General features: G+C 34.8%; 3 protein-coding genes across 6 annotated transcripts; 1 reads left to right on the forward strand and 2 right to left on the reverse strand.

The window, feature by feature from the left end:
• The first annotated feature begins 820 nt into the window (after window positions 1-820).
• LOC135139025 (clotting factor C-like) lies at window positions 821-5,608 on the forward strand. Of its 3 annotated transcripts, none has more exons than XM_064069093.1 (8): window positions 821-1,169; window positions 2,257-2,469; window positions 2,526-2,818; window positions 3,377-3,518; window positions 3,577-4,000; window positions 4,049-4,210; window positions 5,021-5,134; window positions 5,312-5,608. In XM_064069093.1, exons 2-8 carry the CDS (start codon window positions 2,272-2,274, stop codon window positions 5,515-5,517), a joined length of 1,539 nt encoding a protein of 512 aa, XP_063925163.1. In that variant the 5' UTR covers window positions 821-1,169; window positions 2,257-2,271; the 3' UTR covers window positions 5,518-5,608. The 3 variants fall into 3 exon arrangements, with proteins under 3 accessions (XP_063925163.1, XP_063925164.1, XP_063925165.1); XM_064069094.1 differs by having other exon boundaries at window positions 821-1,165; XM_064069095.1 differs by lacking the exon at window positions 5,021-5,134.
• LOC135139029 (alpha-ketoglutarate-dependent dioxygenase alkB homolog 7, mitochondrial) lies at window positions 5,597-6,601 on the reverse strand. Its single transcript, XM_064069099.1, has 4 exons — window positions 6,417-6,601; window positions 6,182-6,372; window positions 5,957-6,130; window positions 5,597-5,906 (listed from the first exon to the last, which is right to left on the reverse strand). The coding sequence occupies exons 1-4, from the start codon at window positions 6,490-6,492 to the stop codon at window positions 5,643-5,645; spliced, it is 705 nt and encodes a 234-aa protein (XP_063925169.1). The 5' UTR covers window positions 6,493-6,601; the 3' UTR covers window positions 5,597-5,642.
• A 380-nt stretch (window positions 6,602-6,981) lies between these two features.
• Window positions 6,982-21,289, reverse strand: LOC135139027 (TRAF-type zinc finger domain-containing protein 1-like). 2 transcript variants are annotated; one of them, XM_064069097.1, is made up of 5 exons: window positions 20,830-21,289; window positions 10,767-11,317; window positions 8,198-8,401; window positions 8,024-8,128; window positions 6,982-7,462 (listed from the first exon to the last, which is right to left on the reverse strand). In XM_064069097.1, the coding sequence occupies exons 1-5, from the start codon at window positions 20,865-20,867 to the stop codon at window positions 7,176-7,178; spliced, it is 1,185 nt and encodes a 394-aa protein (XP_063925167.1). In that variant the 5' UTR covers window positions 20,868-21,289; the 3' UTR covers window positions 6,982-7,175. The 2 variants fall into 2 exon arrangements, with proteins under 2 accessions (XP_063925167.1, XP_063925168.1); XM_064069098.1 differs by lacking the exon at window positions 8,024-8,128 and having other exon boundaries at window positions 20,830-21,288.
• Window positions 21,290-21,602: the final 313 nt, after the last annotated feature.

The following is a 21,602-nucleotide window of genomic DNA, read 5'->3' on the forward strand; positions in this document are numbered from 1 at the left end:
TCGCATTAAACTCGTCATTGTAAAATATAACCTCACAAAAGTTAACCAGTAAAACTTCTTTGCACAAAATAAAAAAATGTACCACTAAACACCAGCTTCCTCACTCGAACAAATGATTTAACTTGATCAATTTAAAATTGGGTGTTTTGCACAAAGACTATCTTTTTTCGAAATAAATCTGCATTTGCACAAAATATTGAGGTTAGCACGTGGTACAAAGACATAAGGATAAAATACAAGGTGTCCGTACCAATAACTCTGCTAGACTTAATCATGTGACTCAACACCAGTCCTCCTATTGGTAAAATACAAGTTTTCACAATAGGATCCTAAACCCCTAGGCGGTTTGTTTAAAGTGTGTTTGTGTGTTCAAACAATTTTTTTCTTCGGCATTGTTAAAAACACAAACTACGATATCTAGTAAAACTTCACTTAAAACATTCGTAATGAGCACTTATTTAAGAGTATTTTCGTGCCGAGTTGAAAAGTTATTTAAAAATTCGCTATAATTATTATTTTAATGATTTATTACGAGAACAGCGGTGTCAAATTTTAAAAATAGGTGGACTTTTGGTTGCAGGTGTACCTACAATGTGAAAATAAACTCTGAAACCCTGTCTAGTTTATTTTGTCACTTTCTTAAAAATTCACACAACGTATTCCTCTTTATAAATTAGCACATGGATGTTACAATATTGCACCGAAAAAACCACCCACTGTTTTTCAGAACGGGAAATTCAAACGGCACCTTACGCCTTGACCGGGATTGACCCATCGGTGGCAATGGGGATTCCTACCTTGTCCTTGACTACATCATCTACCGAAGACAACTACCAGCAATTATTAGTGTAAAACTGGTTTCTGAAGACATTACCATTGTCGTATCAAAAACAGATAGTCAAAATCGTCAGCGGCGGGCCCTAATCTACGTTCCATCGGCTGAACAGACTTAATAGTGCTTCTGCGACTTTGGTCAATGCCACTACTGACTTTTGTGATAATATGATACTCCGATGAACTCTTTCGACTCGAAAAGCTTCTTTTAATTCTGTGGACGGTATTTATTTCGGATGTTATTTGCGTATTTATAGTTTTTATCGATGCGAAACGCACAGTTAAGTGGTATAGTGCCCAGTTAACATCAGTCGCTTGTAAAATTTTAATCGTAGGTATGTGTTTTTTTTTTTCTCGAAGGTAGACAATAAAACCCCAAACGCTTCCGTTTTTTGCCAAATCGCCTTGATATTTCACCTAACCAGTTGTTTTAAAGTTGATTACATTCATGCGGTGTGGGTTAAGTGTTGTTTTTCTCTTTTTCAAGCAGTTAGATATTAATATTCGATTTACTTGGAACCATCAAGCTATTTTATAATCGCTAAAAATATTGCTGCTTATGGTTCGGTAAAGGTCATGCAAAAACTGTTATTAACAAAATTACATACATTCTTACGGAATGATGCGCCCGGAAAAGCCCATAATCATCATGGACGTACAATATGTTCTACAAGTTGTAAAATATAAACTCCAGCAAACAATTCAGACAATGCAGTCTTTTGAAAAAGATCTGCAAAATGTGGCTTATTAATTATTATGTAAAGCTAATGTGCAATGACAATTCACGATATGACACCTATGTTTGGCAGACTTTTTTATCTTAGTATACCGGGCGTCCCTGATTTGGCCTTAGACATCGGTAGCTTCCTTAGAGATAACGATGCCTGTACACGATAAAAGGAAGGTTTAACTGCATTTTGTGAAGTAATCATGTATCCACACACGTTAGTATATAACAGAAAAGATTATTACTCTAAAGACATTAAAAAACGAGGGTCAACATCACGGAGATACACTAATATTGTTGACTACTCAACATGTTATTAAAATTAACTTAAAATTCCGTTAATAATTTTCTTGAGAGAAAGTTGTAAAGGGCTGCCCGAAGATTGCGATTAAGCCAATTGCGATGTCACAATAAACGTGGAAAATTTTAAAGTTCTTGCTAGGTAACTGCAGAAACTAAGCTTTCTTAAAGTGATTGACACTCTAATTTTGAAGTTTTGTTGAATCAAAGCGGTGCTTTCAAGGATTTTTAAATCATATAAATATTTCCAATTATGAACCAACCAAACAAAATTCAGCATAAATTCACAAAAAATTTTCCTTATCCGTAAGTTTTTCTATTACATGTAAATTTCACTTTAAGTACATATTAAACTTAATAATATGGCATTTGTTTCATATTTTACTTTTTTCTAGTAACAACAAATCGAAATGAACTATCTGCTGTATTTTCTCCTTCTGGCGCCTGCAAGTGCCCAACTCATTTCCCCCTGTCCCAGACTCTTCAAATACGAACCACAGGGAGCAGAAAATGACCGATGGTACGGTGTAGTCACGTTACTCAGTGATTCGGAGTTATCAGGAGTGTGGCTGCGTTTGATTTTCGACAAACAGTCTATTCAACTCGGAGTAAAAACTGCATTTTCATTTATCAAATTTCGTTCTAATGGGCAAATATTTTGCAGAATTGGTTCGGCGAGGTAGTCACTTCTGACAATAAAGAGTACCTTGTAAAAAATAGGAATCATAAGTTACTGGCAAATGCGCCATACAATCTTCGATTTTACATCAAGTACAATCCGAACGAGGCGCCTCCACAACTCGTCATGTTCAGGCTAAATGCAAAGACTGTGTGTCCTGAAGGAGGAGTCACCACGGAACCGCCGGTTACGACGGGGCAGTTGATAACGAGCAGTTTGTTGTCTACTACGAAAAATCCTTTTTCCAACAATAACAACAACAACAACGGCGGAACTTTGTAAGGCCATTAAATTATCTATACATTCAAGTACATACTTGAAGAATTTGAATCTAAAAATTTAAAAGCCCCGAAGTTCCTGAATGTCCATGAACATAATTTCACACCAACCAAAACGAGTCAAATAGGACCGACCACTTCAAAAAATTGGTCGAAGGTTATTTCGACAGAACTTCCCTTGACCCTAAAAGCCCAATATACACCGCTTCTATAAAAAATGAAAAAAAGCTTCTTTGACTTGAATTTTTCAGTTCTTTAATTTTTCATTTTTTTTTGTTTCTTCAGTTTTTCGATTTGCAATTGTTCGAGTTTGAAAGTTTAAATTTTGACTTTTTCCTATTTTCCAACTTTTGAATTTTTCAATTTTTAGATTTTGCAAATTTTTCGATTCGAGTTTCTCGAGCTTTGAATTTTTAATTTTTGATAAATGGTATAGGGTGAAAACAAAGTAAAAATAAAAACAATTTACTTTGTAAATTCTGGAAAGGACGTCATAAACACATTCTTCAACCACCTCTTCTTTTTTTTAAGTATTTTTACATCTACTGATGATTCTAGTGTAAGACCTGGTGGAGCTTTCAATCAAAATCACCAGTCGTCCAATGAGGATGAGGACGACTTTTTCCAAGGCGATTTTGCCATTTTCAATAACCCGAGGCCAGTAGTTTCACTCAACGACTTAACCTGTGGCACGGTTGTGGTAAGGAAAAAAAGAAAAACCACTTCTTCTGTTGATGATGTATTTTGATGTGTTTTAGATGCCCCCACGCCCCCTAATCACCCACGGCCAAGCCACCCGAGAGGGCGAATTCCCCTGGCACGCAGCGCTTTACCACGCCAAAGGCATAGACCTCACATACATATGTGGAGCTTCTCTTATAACACGTTACCACCTGGTAACCGTAGCACACTGTGTAACTAAACCCAAATCCCAGAAGTCTCTTGATCCGGGTAATCTGGTGGTCTACCTGGGGAAATACTATTTGAAGAGATGGTCGAATCCGGGCATTCAAGACAAACATGTCGAGAAGATTACAATTCATCCAAAGTACAACGCTCAGATTTTTACGAACGACATTGCGGTGCTGAAAGTCGCTTCCCCGGTAGACGTTACCAATTATGTCCGGCCGGTGTGTTTGTGGGATGAAGACACACGGTTGAATGCTGTTACCAACAGAGTTGGTAAGTCGAGAACTAGTAAAAGTGATGCAAAATTACGTGTTTTTTAAGGCACTGTTGTTGGTTGGGGGTTTGATGAAAATGGTCGTGTTACTGAGCAACTGACGAAGGCGAAAATGCCGGTGGTTTCTCAAGAGACCTGTATTTACTCGTTTCCGGACTTTTATTCAAGGTTTACATCTAATACGACGTATTGTGCAGGGTTTAAGAATGGTAAGTATTTTTATTTTGGCATAATCTGGCTACCACCATAAATTCTATCTCTCACTTAAGTACATAACTGGAATTTCGTATTTATATTCATATACATAAATAATATATATTTCATACCGCGATAGTGTGTAAATAACCACAACTAAATGTCTTAACATATAATAATAACTCATGAAAATGTTATCATTTGGTCAGATGGGATAAACAAACCAAAGAAATTACTAAACAAAAGTTTTATGAGAAAATACACACTTAATAAACCTGTTGGAAAAATAAAATACTGATGACATCAATTTTTGATGGGGATAAATATACATTTATTAATCTGGATACCTACACTAGACACTAATTCTGGAGTTCCCTTGTTCCTAAAATTTCAAGAGAACTTAAGGGTCCCATTTCTGTTTTGTTTATTCATCGGCGATTTAATGAAACACAATACACAACACATAATTTCCGAAATAATCAAAACCATGTTATTTGTAAATTTGATATTCATTCCTTTCAAAAAAGCAAACAAAACAAAAAAATCGAACAAATCCCGCTTCTTTGAAAAATTAAAAAATTTGATTTTGAGAATTTGTATTTATGAGAACTCCTATAAATTGAAACAAAAATAGATAATACCAGTAACAGTGTAAGAAAAGTTGAAAATCGAGAAATTTGGAAACTCGGATAATCTAAAAATTTTTGAAAAAATTCCACACCCAAATATTTTTTTTTTTTTTCGAAATAAAACAATAGATGAGCGAGTTAGAGTACCCCCTTTTCATCGAAATGCTCCGCACATTCATTTGGTCCTGATTTTAGATATCATCAGTAGAAAAGGGCCAAATCGAATAACTGCCGAAAATAGGCGCCAGTACTGTTTTTACTTTTCATGGTACATTCATCTCTGCTTTCTCATACATTCAAACGATTTAGGCAAGTAGAAACTTTAAATGAGTCAAACTTCAAACACAAAAAATTTGTTTAGCGACGTAGCACTTCACCCACATCTCAAACTAAGTATTTCGAAATTTACGAACTTTAACCTACCCATTTTGAGTCACTATTGTGTAGCTGGAGCGTGACTTTTGCGTTATATTTTTTTAATTGAAGGTACTTCCGTATGCAATGGCGACTCTGGAGGCGGCATGGTTTTCCCAAAATCGAATTCCAATTCAGGCAACCCAGTATGGCAACTGCGGGGGCTTGTTTCAATTAGCGTAGCACTGCAAAACCAGCTAAAATGCGACTCTTCGCACTATGTGGTCTTCACCGATGTGGCCAAATACCTGGACTGGATTCGCGCCTCTCTTAATTAAAATATTTTACGATAAGACGCCGCTTTTACTAACTAATAGCATTACTGCACCTAGGTATTGTGATTTATTTTAAATAAAATTTATATTGTTATCCTAAGTTTTATTTAATACTTTGGTTACAAAACCTAACTACTAGTGCGTTCAGAACTAGGTTCGTTTCTACAAATCACCGAAATGCGTCTACCCTTGAAAATTTTCTCACCTTTAAACAGACTGAATTTGTTTGCCAAAAGTTCGTGTGTATAGTCAAACCGAGCTGTCCCTTTCATGACATACAGGGAACGCCTTCTCAACAACACGTCTGCATAAAGTGCTTTCTTTTTGTCATGCACTAACCTCATAACGCTATCCGTTAATAAACTCAAGCCAGCTATGGTGTCTCCACAGAACTAAAGACTTGATTTTTACATTTGCTTTTTAAACTCAGTTATCAACTTACCCTAACGGCATCAATATGCGGTTTGATGTGCCCCTTTTCCTCCAAGTCCAAAATGTGTACATACTTTAATTGCGCCACGTTAGGTGGAAAAGCCAGTTCTCGTACCCTGCCTAGAATTTTTGTGTTGGCTTCATTCCACTGCAGACGTTCAGTTTCGCGATAACCGTGAATAGCCTAGCAATATTATTATAAATAAGCGATGTTTTCACAAAATGACAAACTGACGTCGTCCCAGTGATCAAATTCGTACTTGAGATTGCTCATATATGGTTCAACTTCATCGATCAAACTTTGTTCTTCAGCTTCTGAAATGAAGTCGTTGTGGATTGTCATAGTCGACGCGAGGGCTTGTCCTAGAGACGGTTCTTGTGTAAGCTGTTCGCTCAAATCCAAATAAGGGGGATACTGTGGAACAACTGTGGAGACACACATAACCTCAAAACGGAAAATCTAGATGTACCTGTTTCTAGGAGCTTTGCTTCGGAAAAATGGCGAATTCTTAAGTGCATGTTAGGCAGGAAACGTCTCAGGAGCATTTTGTTGAGTTTTTGCAGGTGAAAAGAAATGAAAAATTAAGAAGTGACGGGAATTTTTAAACATGAATGACAATGACAGGTCTGCCAAGGTCACTTTGATGCACCGCGAAAAAAATAGATTACGAAAAGCATATGAGAATGACAAGTTGACTGATGACGTTTTTCGTTACTCGGATCTCACATGACAGAGTTTCGTCGTTTATTACACTGAAAAAAAAAACTATCTAATGTGATAATTTCATTTTTCATTGGGAATCTTTGCATATACGAAATTGGCTGCCAACCAAATTACCAGATTGACATGGCCTACCTTTGTCTAAAAACATCCTGAACGGTATATACTCATCAGTTTATTATTATTATTATTATGTGAAAAGCCGTGTGGTTACAATAACACAGCTAATTTTTGTAGTCACCAACAAACACCAGACACAAATTAATACACGACTAAAGAGTAAAAAAACGCCAAGGTCGTGAAAAAAAAACAACTTGTAGTACAAAAGTTAATTTTTATAAACACCTATAATTAATTGAGCTATTAACCCTAACAACAATAATCGCAAAAACACAATAGCACCTAACTGTGAACAATTCCGCACTTAGTGCTAAGTAACAAAAATAAAAAAGTCACAAATCAAAAGCTTTCCCTTAAATATGTACTTATGTGTATATAAAAAATAGAATTAGATACACGTAGCTTGGTGACGCAGCAGCTGCGACGCCGGTATCATATCAGCGCAAAACTCGCAAGGCAACTCCTCTTCAGGAGAAGTGGGTTGAGGAGCCACAAAGAATTCATCAAGTTCTGGAGAACGCCTCCTTCTGGGATCGAAACGAGCCAAATCAGGTCTACAGCCGGTTTCGTGCTGGATTAAATCTTCATGAGGAATCGGCACGCTGCAGAATTCGCAAGGAATAGTCAGTTCAGTGGGAGGATTGGGTCTCCTTCGTGGAGGGAGTGGTGCAGGACCTAAAAAATACACACACCTCTGTACAAATTGGCAGCCAGCCTAATTGAGAATTTTTGGCCTCGTCATTTTTTTTAGTACGACACACAAGGTTTTTTGGTTAAAATTAATGAGGGTCATTCTCCGTGCGATCAATACAAAGGAGGGAAATGTGTTAAAGTGAAATTTGAGGTTAACTTTCTACTTTTTTGGACAACCTATATATTGCATTATTTTCTTTAGATTGTGGGAAGTATCTCGAATCTCACTTGAATGTACTTGTGGCATAGATATCTCATTTAAAAAAAAATCTTCATACATTATCTATTCATTATATGTAGTTATAACCACGCTAGATAATTTTTGATCATCTACACTCCACACAATAAGTTTTAAATTGTTCTAGATATAACACTTGAACTAAACAAATCAAATCAAACCCCAAAAGCAGTCCAACTACTTAACTTAGGTTAGTTACTAAATCCGAGACCAATTTCTCTTTTATTTATCTCATCATTGCAGCCTGTTACAAACACAATTTAGCAGCGATAGCACCGACCACTACCCTACCAAAACCAACGCACCTTTATTGTGATTGAAATGGTTTCGTGGCATCGCCCCGCTATGTCTTAATGGTACAGTGATGCTAGCCGAATCGTGTAATAAATTACGAATGTATTCAGTTTTGCCTGGAGAAGGTTGCGAATGATTATGTTGTACAAATACAAGAAGTCGCAGGTGCGGATGAACACACTTACAGTCGAGTCTCCTGGAAATCTCCTTGTAAGTTTCGCTTTTGTCCTTAACCGGAGGAGCCGAGTAAGTTGCTGGAAACGAGTATAGAGTTGAGTCGAAGCTCGAAAATGGACGCAAAGGGGCTGGTCTGGGACGTGGCGATGAAGGTGTGTCGGTGGTGGTCGTGCGTTGGGTGGCGGAGTCCCAAGACGCTCGAGGACCCGGTTCTGTGAAAAAGAAATTCTTCATTTGTCAATTATTACTTCACGAGCGTAAGTTAAGGAAGTATTGTAATCGAGTCCATCGGACGACTCTCTACTCTTGTGTTTTCTTGGCATTTCAAGACCCCAAAAGTACGAAGAAATAGGTCTCCCGTTTCCGTCCGTCTGTCTGTCTGTCTGTCTACCGTCTGTCCGGATTTTTATTAGACAGATAATCTTCGAAAGTACTGGACTGATTGTTTTCTATGCATACATATAATTATTAGGACTATCATGTATCATCCCACTAACAACCTGATGACGTCATCTTCAGAATTTACAGGATTAAATTTGTTTTTATTTTTATAAAATAAGATACTATCGCATTTGTGGTATATGAATTCGTGTTGAGTTTTCACCCTACACATCCAGATTTAGGAAAAAAAATAAAAATTGCAAATATTTTGCAATTTAAGTTAAAAACTACAAAACAAAATGCTCTTAAATATGCAAAATATTATGACTCAATTCTCAATTTTTATTTTTCCGATTTTTGAATTTTTCGTGTCTTCACTTTTTCAAATTTTGATTTCTAATTTTTACATTTTTCAAGTTTTCGTTTTATACTTCTTCGTTTTTACTTCCCGAGCGTAAGCCAAGGCAGTATAGTAATCGAGTCCATCGGCCGAATTGCCACTTTCATATTTTTTCGACGTGTCATAACCTCTAGAGTACGAAAAAAGTGGTCTCCCGTTTTCGTCTGTCCGTCTGTGTGTCGGTGTCTGTATCCATTTTCATTAGACAAGTAATCTCCGAAACTACTGGACCGATTATTCTGACATTTTGTATGTATACCAATTAGGTATGTAATACAATGGTTAATGTAATGTTTAAATGGTAAAATTTTGCTAATCATCCCCACCACCAATGGGATGACGTCATCTCCAAAAGTTAATGAATCGAAAAATCGGAAAATCCAAAAATTGTAAAATCGAAAAGTTATAAAATCGTCAAAATTGTAAAGTCGACAAACTGTAGCATTAAAATATCGAAACGTTGAAAAATGAAATTTTGAGAAACTGAAAAATTACAAATCGAAAAATTTAAAAATCGAGAAACTGAAAAAAGTAGAATTGAAAAAACGAAATATTAAAAAAACAGAACATTAAAAAAGCGAAAAATGGAAAAATCGAAAATTTGAAAAGTCGAATAAATGAAAAAGTTTTAAAATCCAATAACCGAAAAATAAAAAAATTCAAAAATATTTAGGAATTTTATAATTATTACATATTGAACAAGAAACTAGAAACATTGCAAATCAAAAATTAAAGAAGCGAAAAATTGAAAAATTATGTGAAACTGAAGAATCTAAAGTTGAAAAAACGAAAAATCAAAAAATCTAAAAGTTGAAAAATCGAAAAATTGCAAACCCTAAAATTGCAATTCAAAAAATTGAAAAATCCCAAACCTGAAAAATTTCGTATAAATAAAAATTATAAAATCAGAACGTTCAAAACCCCAAAAATTGAAACAATAAAGACAATAATAAACCAAAACGAAAAATTGCAAATCGAAAAATTGAAGTATGAAAAATTAAAGAATCTAAAAATTGATATCTCGAGAAAATGAAGAAACGAAAAATTGAAAAAAATAAAATTGGAAAAACAAGCAATTATAAAAACGAAACATTAAAAAATCTAATAACTGAAAAATTAAAATTAAAACTCGAGAAACTCAAATCGAAGGCAAAACTGTGTTCCGCAATTAACCCATTGATTTTGAAAATACATATTAAATAGCGAAAAAGTAAATAGAAATATAAATAAGCTTCTGAATTCAATTTATTGGATATTAAATTTATACACCTATTTATTACATTGCAACTTGGACGGCTGGGTCAATAAACATGAAATAATGTATACCCGTTGTTACATAATGTACTATTGATAACAAACCTCGACAGTTATCAATAAACAGCAAAATAACACACTGATATGAAACCATACCATCTAAAATTAAATAGTTCAACGTCTAGAAATTATAATCACTATAAAGAATCTCGTGTGGATATTTTATTTATAAAAGTCGTAAAAAATTGATATAGGTACTTAACTTTTATCGCAGTTGTTAAATGAAATTTTTATTTGAAATTTCGCCCCAAAAAGCAATGTTCACTGAACTCGTTTATTATTTTTTACACAAATAGTATCTACTTTCCATGAAGCACGTAAATCCACAACTTTTATTTTTTCTGCTACCAAAAATATTGTCCAATAGATAACAATTCTGCGCAGTTAAAATTTATACGAACCCGCGTACGAGGAAACTTGAAATCTTATCATTTTCCGATTAGATAAACCACCAGACACTATTCAGTCCGCAAAAAACTCACCATCTTTCAGCTTCAAAAATCCGTGGTTCGAATCCATGTGAATCTGTTTGTACTTGAACATCACCAACTCCCCACATTCCAAACACTTATCGGTCCTCGTCCCACAATAATTCTCGTGTTCCTCCAATTCCAATTTCGGAAGTTCCAAATCGCAAAACTTGCAAGCCAACAGTCCAGAAGAGTTTTTGGGCTTACTTTCAACTCGGGCCGCCGTTACCGGCTTCGTCTTCACCACCTTCTCCCTTTTCTCGCCTTCCTTTAAAGAATATCCCGTATCTACCAATCTTTCGTATTTCTGTAGCTGTCTCTCCTTCCTAGCTGCAATTTTTTTGTCTTCGATCACTTTCCGTTCCTGGAAGTACTGACTGCGTTCTAGATTGGTCGGAGGCGGCTCGGGTTTTTTCACTTTTGGTTTCACCGCCACACAGGACTTTTTGTGGCCTTCGATTTCGGACTTCGAGAAGAGTTCCTTGCATACCTGACAGAGGGTGAAGTTGCGGGAACAGTGGGCTGAATGCATCACATAGTTATGTTGGGGGATTTCTTTTTTGCTGGAATTAGTTAAAACAAATAGCTTGAAAATCATGTGGTTGAATAAAGCAACAAATCGAAAGTTTGAGGTAGTACGTCAAAAATACAAACGAATTTAATGTAAAAAAAAAGTGAAAGGTTTTCGTATTCCTAACCTTTTGTTATTCTTGTTGGATGTATTTTTCGTTAACTATTTAATTCTGAATCACCCTGTTATCATTCAGACGATATCTTGTAATTGTAATCTATATTTTAAAATTCTTCATTTTTTTACATTATTTTATTTTTATTTTAAGGTTATCGTAAGCATGATAAATCGTTCATCAACATTTATCCGTTTACCCTTTCTCAAAATTTGATGACGTAATCTCAAATTTTCCCGATAAATCATATCAAAAAATAAGTAAAATATTATGCATTAATTGTTTATTTATAATAGGGTGACTCAAAAACATATTAATGAATGAGCCAATCTATTTATTGAAAATTTTATTATTTTATACCATCTTTTTTTAACAAAACCTGAACGTGCATTTTTTTACATTTTTAGGACACATCGAGATATTGAAAGAAGAAAAACAGAAAAATAGAGTAAGATATAGTAATAAAACACGCGGTGTCCTATTTGAAAAAACTTACATATCGATATTTGAAAATTGTAAAATTTAAATTTTTCATTTAACAAAATCAGTCATCACTTAGCAAGTACTAGTACCGCCCACCCACCCTTCATTTTCTCACAGGATATGTCATTTGGCAAAATCAGTCTTTCTTAGTAAGTACCACCCCCGTCGACTCGCCCATTAAAAATTTCTTAGATTATATAATCAAGCATGGATTATTTAAGTTAAAACTTAATTATTACTTATTCAAATGTGAATTTTATATTTAACTAGCTGACCCCGTGAACTCCGTTTCACCTACAATTTAATTTTGAATCTGCAAAATCGAATGCTTTGAAATCTTGCAGATGTTTTAAACATATGATAAGCATAATAAATTTTTATTCAAAATATATTTACTTATCCCCTCCAAAAAATTGATGACGTCAGCCCAAAATTTTGCCAAATGAATCCTATCTAAAATGTCCAAAATAGGATGAGACTATACTTGTGATTTATCATTCCATTCATATTTTTTAGTTTTGCTTATAGGGGGTGTCTCAAAAAAATTAATCACTGAGTCAATTTATTTTATTGATTGAATCAAGAATTGCAAAACTGAATTTTGAAATATTGCAGACGTTTTGAAGTTACTGTTTGACATGGTAGGTTTTCAATCAAAATATATCTGTTTATCAAGCCCAAAAACTTGAAGACGTCATCTCAAGATTTTGTCGAATAAATCCTATCTAAAATGTAGAAAATATCATCAGTATATTTTCGTAATTTATCACTGGATTCATATTTTTTAGATTTGCTTTTACAGTGACTCAAAAAAATATATGGATCAGTCAATTTATTTTAGTGAATAACTCAAGAGTTGCAAAAATGAATACTTTGAGATCTTGCAGACGTTTTAAAGTTATTGTAAGCATGGTAAATTGTTAAGAATATTTATTTATTCCCCCCAAAAAATTGATGGAATGGCTCACTCGATTTTCGCAGATAATTTTGGGAATACAATACAGTTATTTTTAGTATTACACTGCACCAATCCAAGGTGGTATATCTACGTGTTGATAGTAAATGTTGATTAGGTCATCACAAAATTGTGTGAAGAAAAGACTCAACTCGAAAATGCTGAATATGTTTCATTATACTTTTGGTGCGAAGGAAGTTCTGTCGAAACTACGTTCGATCAATTTTTTGACAATGGTTGATATAAATAAAACTCAGTAGATGCTCATACTCGAAATACGAAGTATCTACTCGAATATCAAATCAAAATATTTCTAGTTTTTCTAGATGATACTAATACTTCAGTAAGTAACAGTTGATGCTCAAGTAGCATCTCGATACAACAAAAAAGGACAACAGTGACCATGGGCGCCGGCAGAATTATTTGCAGGGGGGTGCACCCATACATTATAGGATATAGTATACTACTCGCCGAAAAAATCGCAACACCAAGAAGTAGTGTTTTTATTTTAACTAAAGTTTGTGGGTGTCATTGTCTTAACAAAAGAAATGCACCATAACATTTACAGTTTAAAATTCGACGAACAACAACAGTAAAAAATTAATAATGTGTCGGTCCACCCCTTGCATTTACACATTCTGCAACTCGCCGTGGCATACTTCTAACTAAATTATTGATATCCTCCTGAGGCAGGGATTCCCAGGCAACCTGGACTTCATGTCTAAGTTGAGCTAGAGTCTGTGGATCCTGTGGTAATTCACCTAGCTTTCTGCCGATCATGTCCCACACATGTTCAATAGGTGGCAGGTCCGGTGAACGAGGAGGCCAAGGAAGAATTTGCACTTGGGCATCTTCTAAGCACCTCAAAGAGACCCGTGCAATATGCGGCCGGGCATTGTCCTGCTGAAATAGGGCATCTTCGATGGTTTGAACAAACGGTATAACAACCGGTTCCAGGATTTCATCAACATATCGTTGAGCTGTCATAGAGCCTTGAATCATGACTAAAGGTGACCTGCTGCCATATGCAATAGCTCCCCATATCATTATGCCCACAGTTCGAGCCACATACCGTTCCACAGAAAAAGCAATATTCCTTCGTTCTCCACGAAATCTTCTAACCCTTTGCCGACCGTCGTGCATGCCTAAACAAAAGCGGGATTCATCTGAAAAGACTACTGAATTCCACTCAAGATCCCAGCCTAAACGTTCGCGGCACCATTCCAAGCGTTGACGGCGATGTTCTGGAGTTAGCGGTAGTACCAAATGGGGACGATAGGAACGTAGTCCAAAAGACTGAATGCGGGTGTAAATTGTTCTCATCGCAATCGGCCGACCAACCGCCGCATACCAGTCATCTGCTATCCTGCGTGTAGACACATGTCGGTTTCTTACTGCCAATGTTCGTAGGTACCGATCTTCACGTGGATTCGTGCTCCTCCTGCGCCCAGAACCTCTAGCTCGGTGACCTCTACCTTCCTCGTGCCATGCTCGCCAGCATCGCAATACAGTTGAAACATTGCGATCCACGCGAGCAGCGATTTCCCGAAATGACAACCCTGCTTCGCGAAGTCCCAAAATGCGACCTCGCTCTAACAGACTTAGTTGTTGAAAATTTCTACGTCTACGCACACGAGACATTGTGAGAGTACTAATATTGTCAGATAGCACAATAAAACACAAATTCCCATGGTGAACAGTAATGCAAAGAAATTATCAGTGGCAGAGAACAATAAGAAAGAAAAAATTTTATAAGCTTCGGTTTTCGGTAAAATCTGTTGTAACTTTTATCAGTACATTATCAAACATAGATACATATTTCCACAAAGTTTCATTAATAAAAAACCGCTACTTCTTGGTGTTGCGATTTTTTCGGCGAGTAGTATATATTTGCTCCATTTTCGAATTGAATCTGGGGATGAAATTTTAAAAAATCATTTAGAGTCAGGAGCAAGAGACTCTTTGTACATATATATCGCATCAAATTCAAAATGAATTGATTGAAATTTGTTCTGATGTTCTGAAGAGCAAAATAATTGAGGAGGTGAATCAGGCATCCGTTTTTTAGGTGTTGGCTGATGAGACTGCTATCGATTGGATTTCGGTATTTGCGTTATGATCAAGACTATAAAAATCCAATAATTTGCGAAGAATTTTTAGGATATGTGCCGCTGCAAGAACTGAATGCGGAAGCCATTTCAAAAACTATTATCCACTTCCTAGAAGATTGCAATTTAGATTTAAATTAAAGTGTGTATTTTATACTAAGCCAGGGGGGTGCAAGTGCACCCCCTTGCAACCCCCTGCCGGCGCCCATGACAGTGACAGTGTTCAACCATCAAGGCAAAAATCGAGTCACCAAAATATAAGTTAGTATGGGGTAGACACCTTGAGATGAGAATCTCTATGGCCAGTGTTAGAAAAAACGCACTGCACAATTTATGAATAAATAAAAGTTAATTACATGAAAAGTTTTCGATATTCCTGCTCCTAATGTGTTTTTCAAACTGAATGCACCTTTTGACGACGTTCCACATTCATGAAAGTCACCATGTTTAATTAAAATTCACTCTTACAACGATCCTAATGGTTTTCTAAGCTGCTTTACAGACAGCTCAGTTATTTGCCACGCCGATGCTCATTTCTAGATTAAATGCTCACAAAACGCGTAGATGTTCAGTTTGTGTTCGGGGAGATACAATGTTTCCCAGTAGGTACCCAGTACATAGAGTAGATGCTCGGGTATATAAGAGTAATAATGAAGTAGGTACTTCGTACTTCGAATATGAGTATCTATTCAGTTTTATTCATACCACTCAATGTCTCGCTTCAATGTTTGATTATTATGTTGATTATGAGCACAACGCTGATCAACTTCCATATCCGCATTACCCATGAAATAAATCATTGCGGTTTGCACCTGAGGTAGTTCGTCGCACATTTGATTGACTTCGTGGACCTATGTGAGGTTGTCGTCTTCTCGGCATTTTAATGAACTTCATAAAACGACACAGAATTATTTTCACAGTCAATCAAATCTGTAAATTTTGTCTTGAGAATTTTAAAATATTGAAAACTTCAAATTAAATCCTCGAATAACGGTAAAGTTTGAGGTTTTGTCGAAACCAACAAAGTGAATATAGGTAAATAGAATGGCAGATCAAAATTAATAAGAAACTTTCGCAATGTGTAATTAAATTCACTTTAACCAAGACTTTTCTTACAATAAACGACGTTTTTTTTACGAAAAACAAAGAACGATTTGAAATGCAATATACTTTTCACAATTGCACGGAAGAATTAGTTTTGTATGACACGTCAGTTAGACGACAGGTCCGTCAGAAACGCCAACTATTGAAATTAATTCGAAGTGGCGATTCCCATACAAAATTTTTAGAATTTTTTTATTTTTTAACTGTTCTTTTAAGTTTTCCTTATTTTTTTTTATTTATAAACCATCTCCGTAATATAAAAAATTTTTCAAATCGGTCAAGCCGTTTTTGAGTCTTAGCGAGACTAACAGGAACAGCAATTGATTTTTATTATATAGACGATTAAAAAATGGGGGTTGGTGGTAGAAAGGTGAAAATTTAGGGTTATGTGTATTTTTTGATGCCAATTCTTAAAAAAATAAAAATAAAAAATTTTGTCTAAAAAATAGACAAAAATTTTTTAGGGTGGACCACCCTTATCACTTAGGGGTTTAAAAAATAGTTTACAACCTATTGCCAGACCTACCGAATAGACACAAAAAATTTCATACAAATCGGTTTACCCATTTCGGAGAAGTTCGGTTACAAACATTGTGACGCGAGAATTTTATACATAATGCATTATTATTTTAGAACAAATTTCATTACCATAAAAAAGGTTATACTGACTCGACCTTAAAAGATAGACATATGCTGTCACGGACTTTTCTTTAGAACTTTTAGAGGGGAACAATTTCGTCATACATGATTTTTAAGTAACTTTAACCGTTTAAGCAGCGTAAGCAACGGAAGCTGTCAAAGGAGGAATAATTTTCCCGTTTTTCCGAATTTTTCATTGCTACTTCGCTCCTAATGATCGTAACGTGATTTTATATAGCCTATATGTAGATATGATACATGGACTATCCAACACAAAAAGATTTTTTGAATTTGAACCAGTAGTTTCTGAGATTAGCGTGTTCAAATAAACAACAGCTTCAGCTTTATTATATAAGTATAGATTATACTGACTATGTTTATTAAATACTGAAATAATAATCGTTTACTTCAGTGCTTATTGTAATGATAAATACCAAAGTATGAAATTACTGACAACAGTGTTACAGTTTTTGTCAGATTTGGAGGACTCGCTAGACGAGGTCTGTATGAAAAAATTATATTAATATAGATGTGTCTTAATAATTATCTCCAGCATTAAAATTAATATCTGAAAAGAATACGGGAAATGAGTATCCTGTGCTGAAGGTCTGTTGGCAGCCTGTCATAGATGATCATTATTCTTCAATATCGTCGTACGATGTTTTGATGATTTTAGGAATAATTGTTGGTTGCGTGTAAGACAACAAATGGCGCCCAGTTCAAATTTGCCTGTCGTCTAGCATTCCCCCTTAAGGGAACTCGCTAGACGAGATATAACATTTTTTTTGTTTTTTGTATGAAAAATTGATATTAATATAGATGTATCATACATCAAACTGCAGCTTTTTTCGTATTCTAGAGCGCAGAGACCAGTTCAATCAATTAAAAAAATATAGCTGGGGAATATCGTAAAAAAAGCACCATTGTATGTTTTCTTTTCAAGTTTTTTGAGTCATAACCATAACAGAATCGCTTGAAAATTCGCACATGGATAAAACATCACTTTTTACAGGCCGCAGAGTCATTAAATGTTTGTTAGTGGTACAATTTGTTTAAATAATAATGTGTTTATTAAAATCAAAATATACCACAAATTAATGCAAAATACGTCGAATAATTTTAGCAGGAATATCAAAGGAAAATTAATGATTTATTGGTTAGCAAAGTTTTTAACAAAAACTAACAATTATTGAAAAAATGGGTATCAATTCGACAGATTTTGAGCCGTTAGTTCAGTACTTTGCCGATAGGAGCGCCACTGAAATTTACGGAAGCGACTTTCCAGGAAAAACCCTTATCGCCTGCTCTACCATAAGCTGATTGTTAGCGTTCTCGGCTGATTTTTCTAATTTATGGCAAGGAACTCAGTTTTATAACAAGCCGCCAGGACCGGCCGTAGTAATCTATTGTTAAGGAAATTAACTTTTAAATAATATAATATATATATAATATTTTTACTCCACTCAGGATCCTGAATTCAATACACATGGTTACTAAAAATTCATTGTAATATTATTGTTAATATATATTTTGCTGTGTTAATTAATAAAACTAATGAACATATTTATAATAATAAAAAATATATAAAATACCTACAGCTTTTGTTTAACACGTATAGAAACTAAGTGTATCTACTTAGAAAGGAGGTGTTTTAAAAAAGCTCTACGCCCAGTAGCAATATTTTTTTGTTATTAAACCAGGACCGTTTTAATCACAATATATTTACTTATCCCCTCTAAAAAATTCATGACGTCACCTCAAAATTTTGCTGAATAAATCCTGTCTAAAATGTACAAAATATGATGAGTTTCTTCTTGTAATTTATCATTACATTCATATTTTTTGGATTCGGATATGTATGGTGACTCAAAAAATTTAATGAATGCCCAAATTTATTTTATTAATTTAATCAGGAACTACAAAACCGATTGCTTTGAAAACTTGGAAATGTTTTAAATTTATTATAAGCATGGTAAATTTGTGATCAAAACATATTTGCTCATCCCTCCTAAAAAATGGATGACGCCACCCCAAAATTTTGCTGAATAAATCCAATCTAAAATGTATAAAATATGATGAGTCTCTTCTTGTGATTTATCATTCCATTCATGTTTTTTGGATTTGCATAATAGGCATGCAGTCGTCACGTTTCCGATAGCGAGGGAAGTACTGTCCAAACTCTTTAGATCGATTTTTTTTATTTTTCCATTTCTCCATTTCCCAATTTTTCAATGTTTCTCTCGGGTTTCAATTTTTCGATAGGTATTTTAATTTTCCAATTTTTAAGTTCTCGATTTTCCGTTAATTTTTTTGGTTTCCTTGATGTTTTGATTTGTCGATTATTCGATTTTTCAAGTTCTCGGTTTAGATTTTTTGGTTTTCCAATTCTTCGATTTTTAAATTGTTTAATTTTTAGATTGTTCAATTTCTCGATTTTTAGATTTTCAATTATTCGGTTTACCGATTTTTGTTTTTCATTTAAAATGTTTCAATTTTTCAATTAACTTTTCGATTTTTCAATTTTGGTCTAATTTGATTTCTTAATTTTTTGAGTTTTTGACTCCTCTACTGTTGATGTTTTGATTTCTCGATGTTTCAGTTTTTGAACATTCCGATGTTTCGATTTTTCGACTTTTTGGCTTTTCGAGTGTTCAATTTTTTGATTTTTGAATTTTAGATTTTTGTTTTTTTGATTTTTTTGGTGTTTCCCAATTCTTCAATTTTTCGATATTTTAATTTTTCAATTTTTCGAATTTTTAAATTTTTGATTTTTCTTTTCTTTTATTTCTCAATTTTTGGATTTTTTAAATTTTACATTTTTCAATTTTACTATTTTTTGATGCTTGGATTTCTCAATTTTTCAAGTTTTCAATACTCAATTTTTCAGGATTTGAATATTGAGAACTTTTCAATTTCTAGATTTTCAATTTTCAGATATTTTGATTTTTTGATTTTTTAATGTTTCGATTTTTGGGTGTTTTGATTTTTCGATTTTTCCGATTTGTTGTCTATTTTAAGTATATTTCATTTTTCAATTTGCGCCTTCTGCGGGAGTATTATTTGTTGTGCTGCACTTGACGGGTTCTTACTAAGCATTCCTTATTTAACCGAACAGTTATTAATTTAACTAAGCAGCTATTATTTCACCAAGCATATATTATTTTTACTGAGAATTTATTTTTTAACTGAGCATTTATTATATAACTTAGCATTTATCATTTTTACCGAGCAAAAATACAGAGCGTTTAAAAATAGAACTGTGCATTTAATTTGTTCCCTTATCTAAATAACAAGAAAACGGTATTAATAATACATTTAGGCGAATAAAATAATAGACGGGCTTGATAAGCCTTGTTTGCTCTACAGTGTCTAAATTGTGTTTGAATAACATAATAATTATCTCGAATATTAAAATTAATATGTCAAAAGAATACGAGAAATGATTATTCTGTGCTGAAGGTATGTTGTGACAGCCTGTCATAAATTATCATTATTCTTCATTATCGGCTTACGATGTTTTTTGACCCACGTCCGGTAGGCGTCTATCCCAGCGCGTCAGGTAGATTTAAAGAAGAATTGCTGGTTGCGTTTAAGGCAACAAATGGCGCCCAATTCAAACTTGTCTGTCGCCTGGCATTCCCCTTTACCTAACATGATAAATTTCATTTTTCATTAGGTATCTCTGCATTTACGAAATCAGTTTCCAACCAAATTAATAGATTTAGATGGCCTACCTTTGTCTAAAAACATCCTAAACGGTAACATTTTGGCAGCAGGCCACTCTTATCTCTCACTCAATTTTACATTTTGATTACATTTTGTATTTATTTATCTTCACAGTTGTGAACAAATGCTAAAAAATCAAGTATCTATGCACTTTGCTACACAGTAGTGAGCAGAAGCAGTAAAATCTAACGCTACGCCACTGGTACAAGACACTTAACTTGGACAACGCTCTATCCAAGATTAGATACAACATCGCAAAGGTTTAGGACTCTAGAATTCAACTTCTTTCCCTCGCCACGAACTCGGAATTTCAAGTAACTGCCGCAAACTTGCGACGTTACTACCGATTACGACGTTTATTGTTACCAACTCACCAGTTTCCGCAGATTTCATGCTCGGTCTGGCCATTCATCCTGGGACAGCACTTTCCACGATTTTCGCGAGAATTTTGCAAAGCGCGTGTGAATGCACTGAGAAAGAACAGACCGTAAACCTATTTTTAGGTTTGACAAAGTCCCGCCAATGACTGTACGGATCTAAATTTATCGCCAAGGTATTTTCTCTGACTGATTTTTGCGCTATACTCTCTTAATCTAATTATACATGCAGTGATGTCGCGAAATTATTTTTCTGATACGCGTTGCGTAACCCGGGACGAACTGTGCGGATTTTTGAAAACTCGCTGACAGGAGAATGTCACTAATTTTGGCGGTTTAAATTTACGCCGAGTTTAAAACTTCTGGATGCACACGATGCACTAATCACAGACTTGATAGATGACCTCGCATACACAACTGCGTGAACTGAACATCGCATGCAACTGTTGCAACTGGCGTAATAGCAGCAGATAAAGTGGTAATTCCCCTGATTGAACGCATGCGCTGTTGCCATATAGGGCGTGCGAATGACAACACCGCGTTATAGATTAAGCCGCATTATCGCGCCAACAATGAAATTCGGCTATCAAAACTGGGTAATCCGTAATCTTTCGTACATTTCTGTGAAACACCTAATTCCTAGTAATGATAAATTTGCGTTACACTTTAAACAATTGTCTTCCTGTATAAATCAATATTATTATGCAAATGTTATCAGCTGATATACGATGACCTTGATGTTCGTGGAAACAACATCTGTCTTTTTCACT

This window comes from Zophobas morio, unplaced genomic scaffold (assembly GCF_036711695.1).
Source record: "Zophobas morio isolate AGI-343-1 ecotype UQ-CSIRO unplaced genomic scaffold, CSIRO_AGI_Zmor_V1 ptg000030l, whole genome shotgun sequence".
NCBI classification, from domain to species: Eukaryota; Metazoa; Arthropoda; class Insecta; order Coleoptera; family Tenebrionidae; genus Zophobas; species Zophobas morio.

What these genes read in the sequence shown, in the direction of transcription:
- LOC135139027 (XM_064069097.1), bottom strand. Translation starts at nt 20,867, where the DNA reads ATGAATGGCCAGACCGAGCATGAAATCTGCGGAAACTG. An exon ending in CATGAAATCTGCGGAAACTG is followed by an intron (nt 11,318 to 20,829) that starts GTGAGTTGGTAA and finishes AACTAATTCCAG; the next exon opens with CAAAAAAGAAATCCCCCAAC. An exon ending in GATTTCCAGGAGACTCGACT is followed by an intron (nt 8,129 to 8,197) that starts GTAAGTGTGTTC and finishes AACCTTCTCCAG; the next exon opens with GCAAAACTGAATACATTCGT.
- LOC135139029 (XM_064069099.1), bottom strand. Translation starts at nt 6,492, where the DNA reads ATGCTCCTGAGACGTTTCCTGCCTAACATGCACTTAAGAATTCGCCAT. An exon ending in AATTTGATCACTGGGACGAC is followed by an intron (nt 6,131 to 6,181) that starts GTCAGTTTGTCA and finishes TAATATTGCTAG; the next exon opens with GCTATTCACGGTTATCGCGA. An exon ending in CGCATATTGATGCCGTTAGG is followed by an intron (nt 5,907 to 5,956) that starts GTAAGTTGATAA and finishes TCAAGTCTTTAG; the next exon opens with TTCTGTGGAGACACCATAGC.
- LOC135139025 (XM_064069093.1), top strand. Translation starts at nt 2,272, where the DNA reads ATGAACTATCTGCTGTATTTTCTCCTTCTGGCGCCTGCAAGTGCCCAA. An exon ending in AACAGTCTATTCAACTCGGA is followed by an intron (nt 2,470 to 2,525) that starts GTAAAAACTGCA and finishes AATATTTTGCAG; the next exon opens with AATTGGTTCGGCGAGGTAGT. An exon ending in TGCTGTTACCAACAGAGTTG is followed by an intron (nt 4,001 to 4,048) that starts GTAAGTCGAGAA and finishes GTGTTTTTTAAG; the next exon opens with GCACTGTTGTTGGTTGGGGG.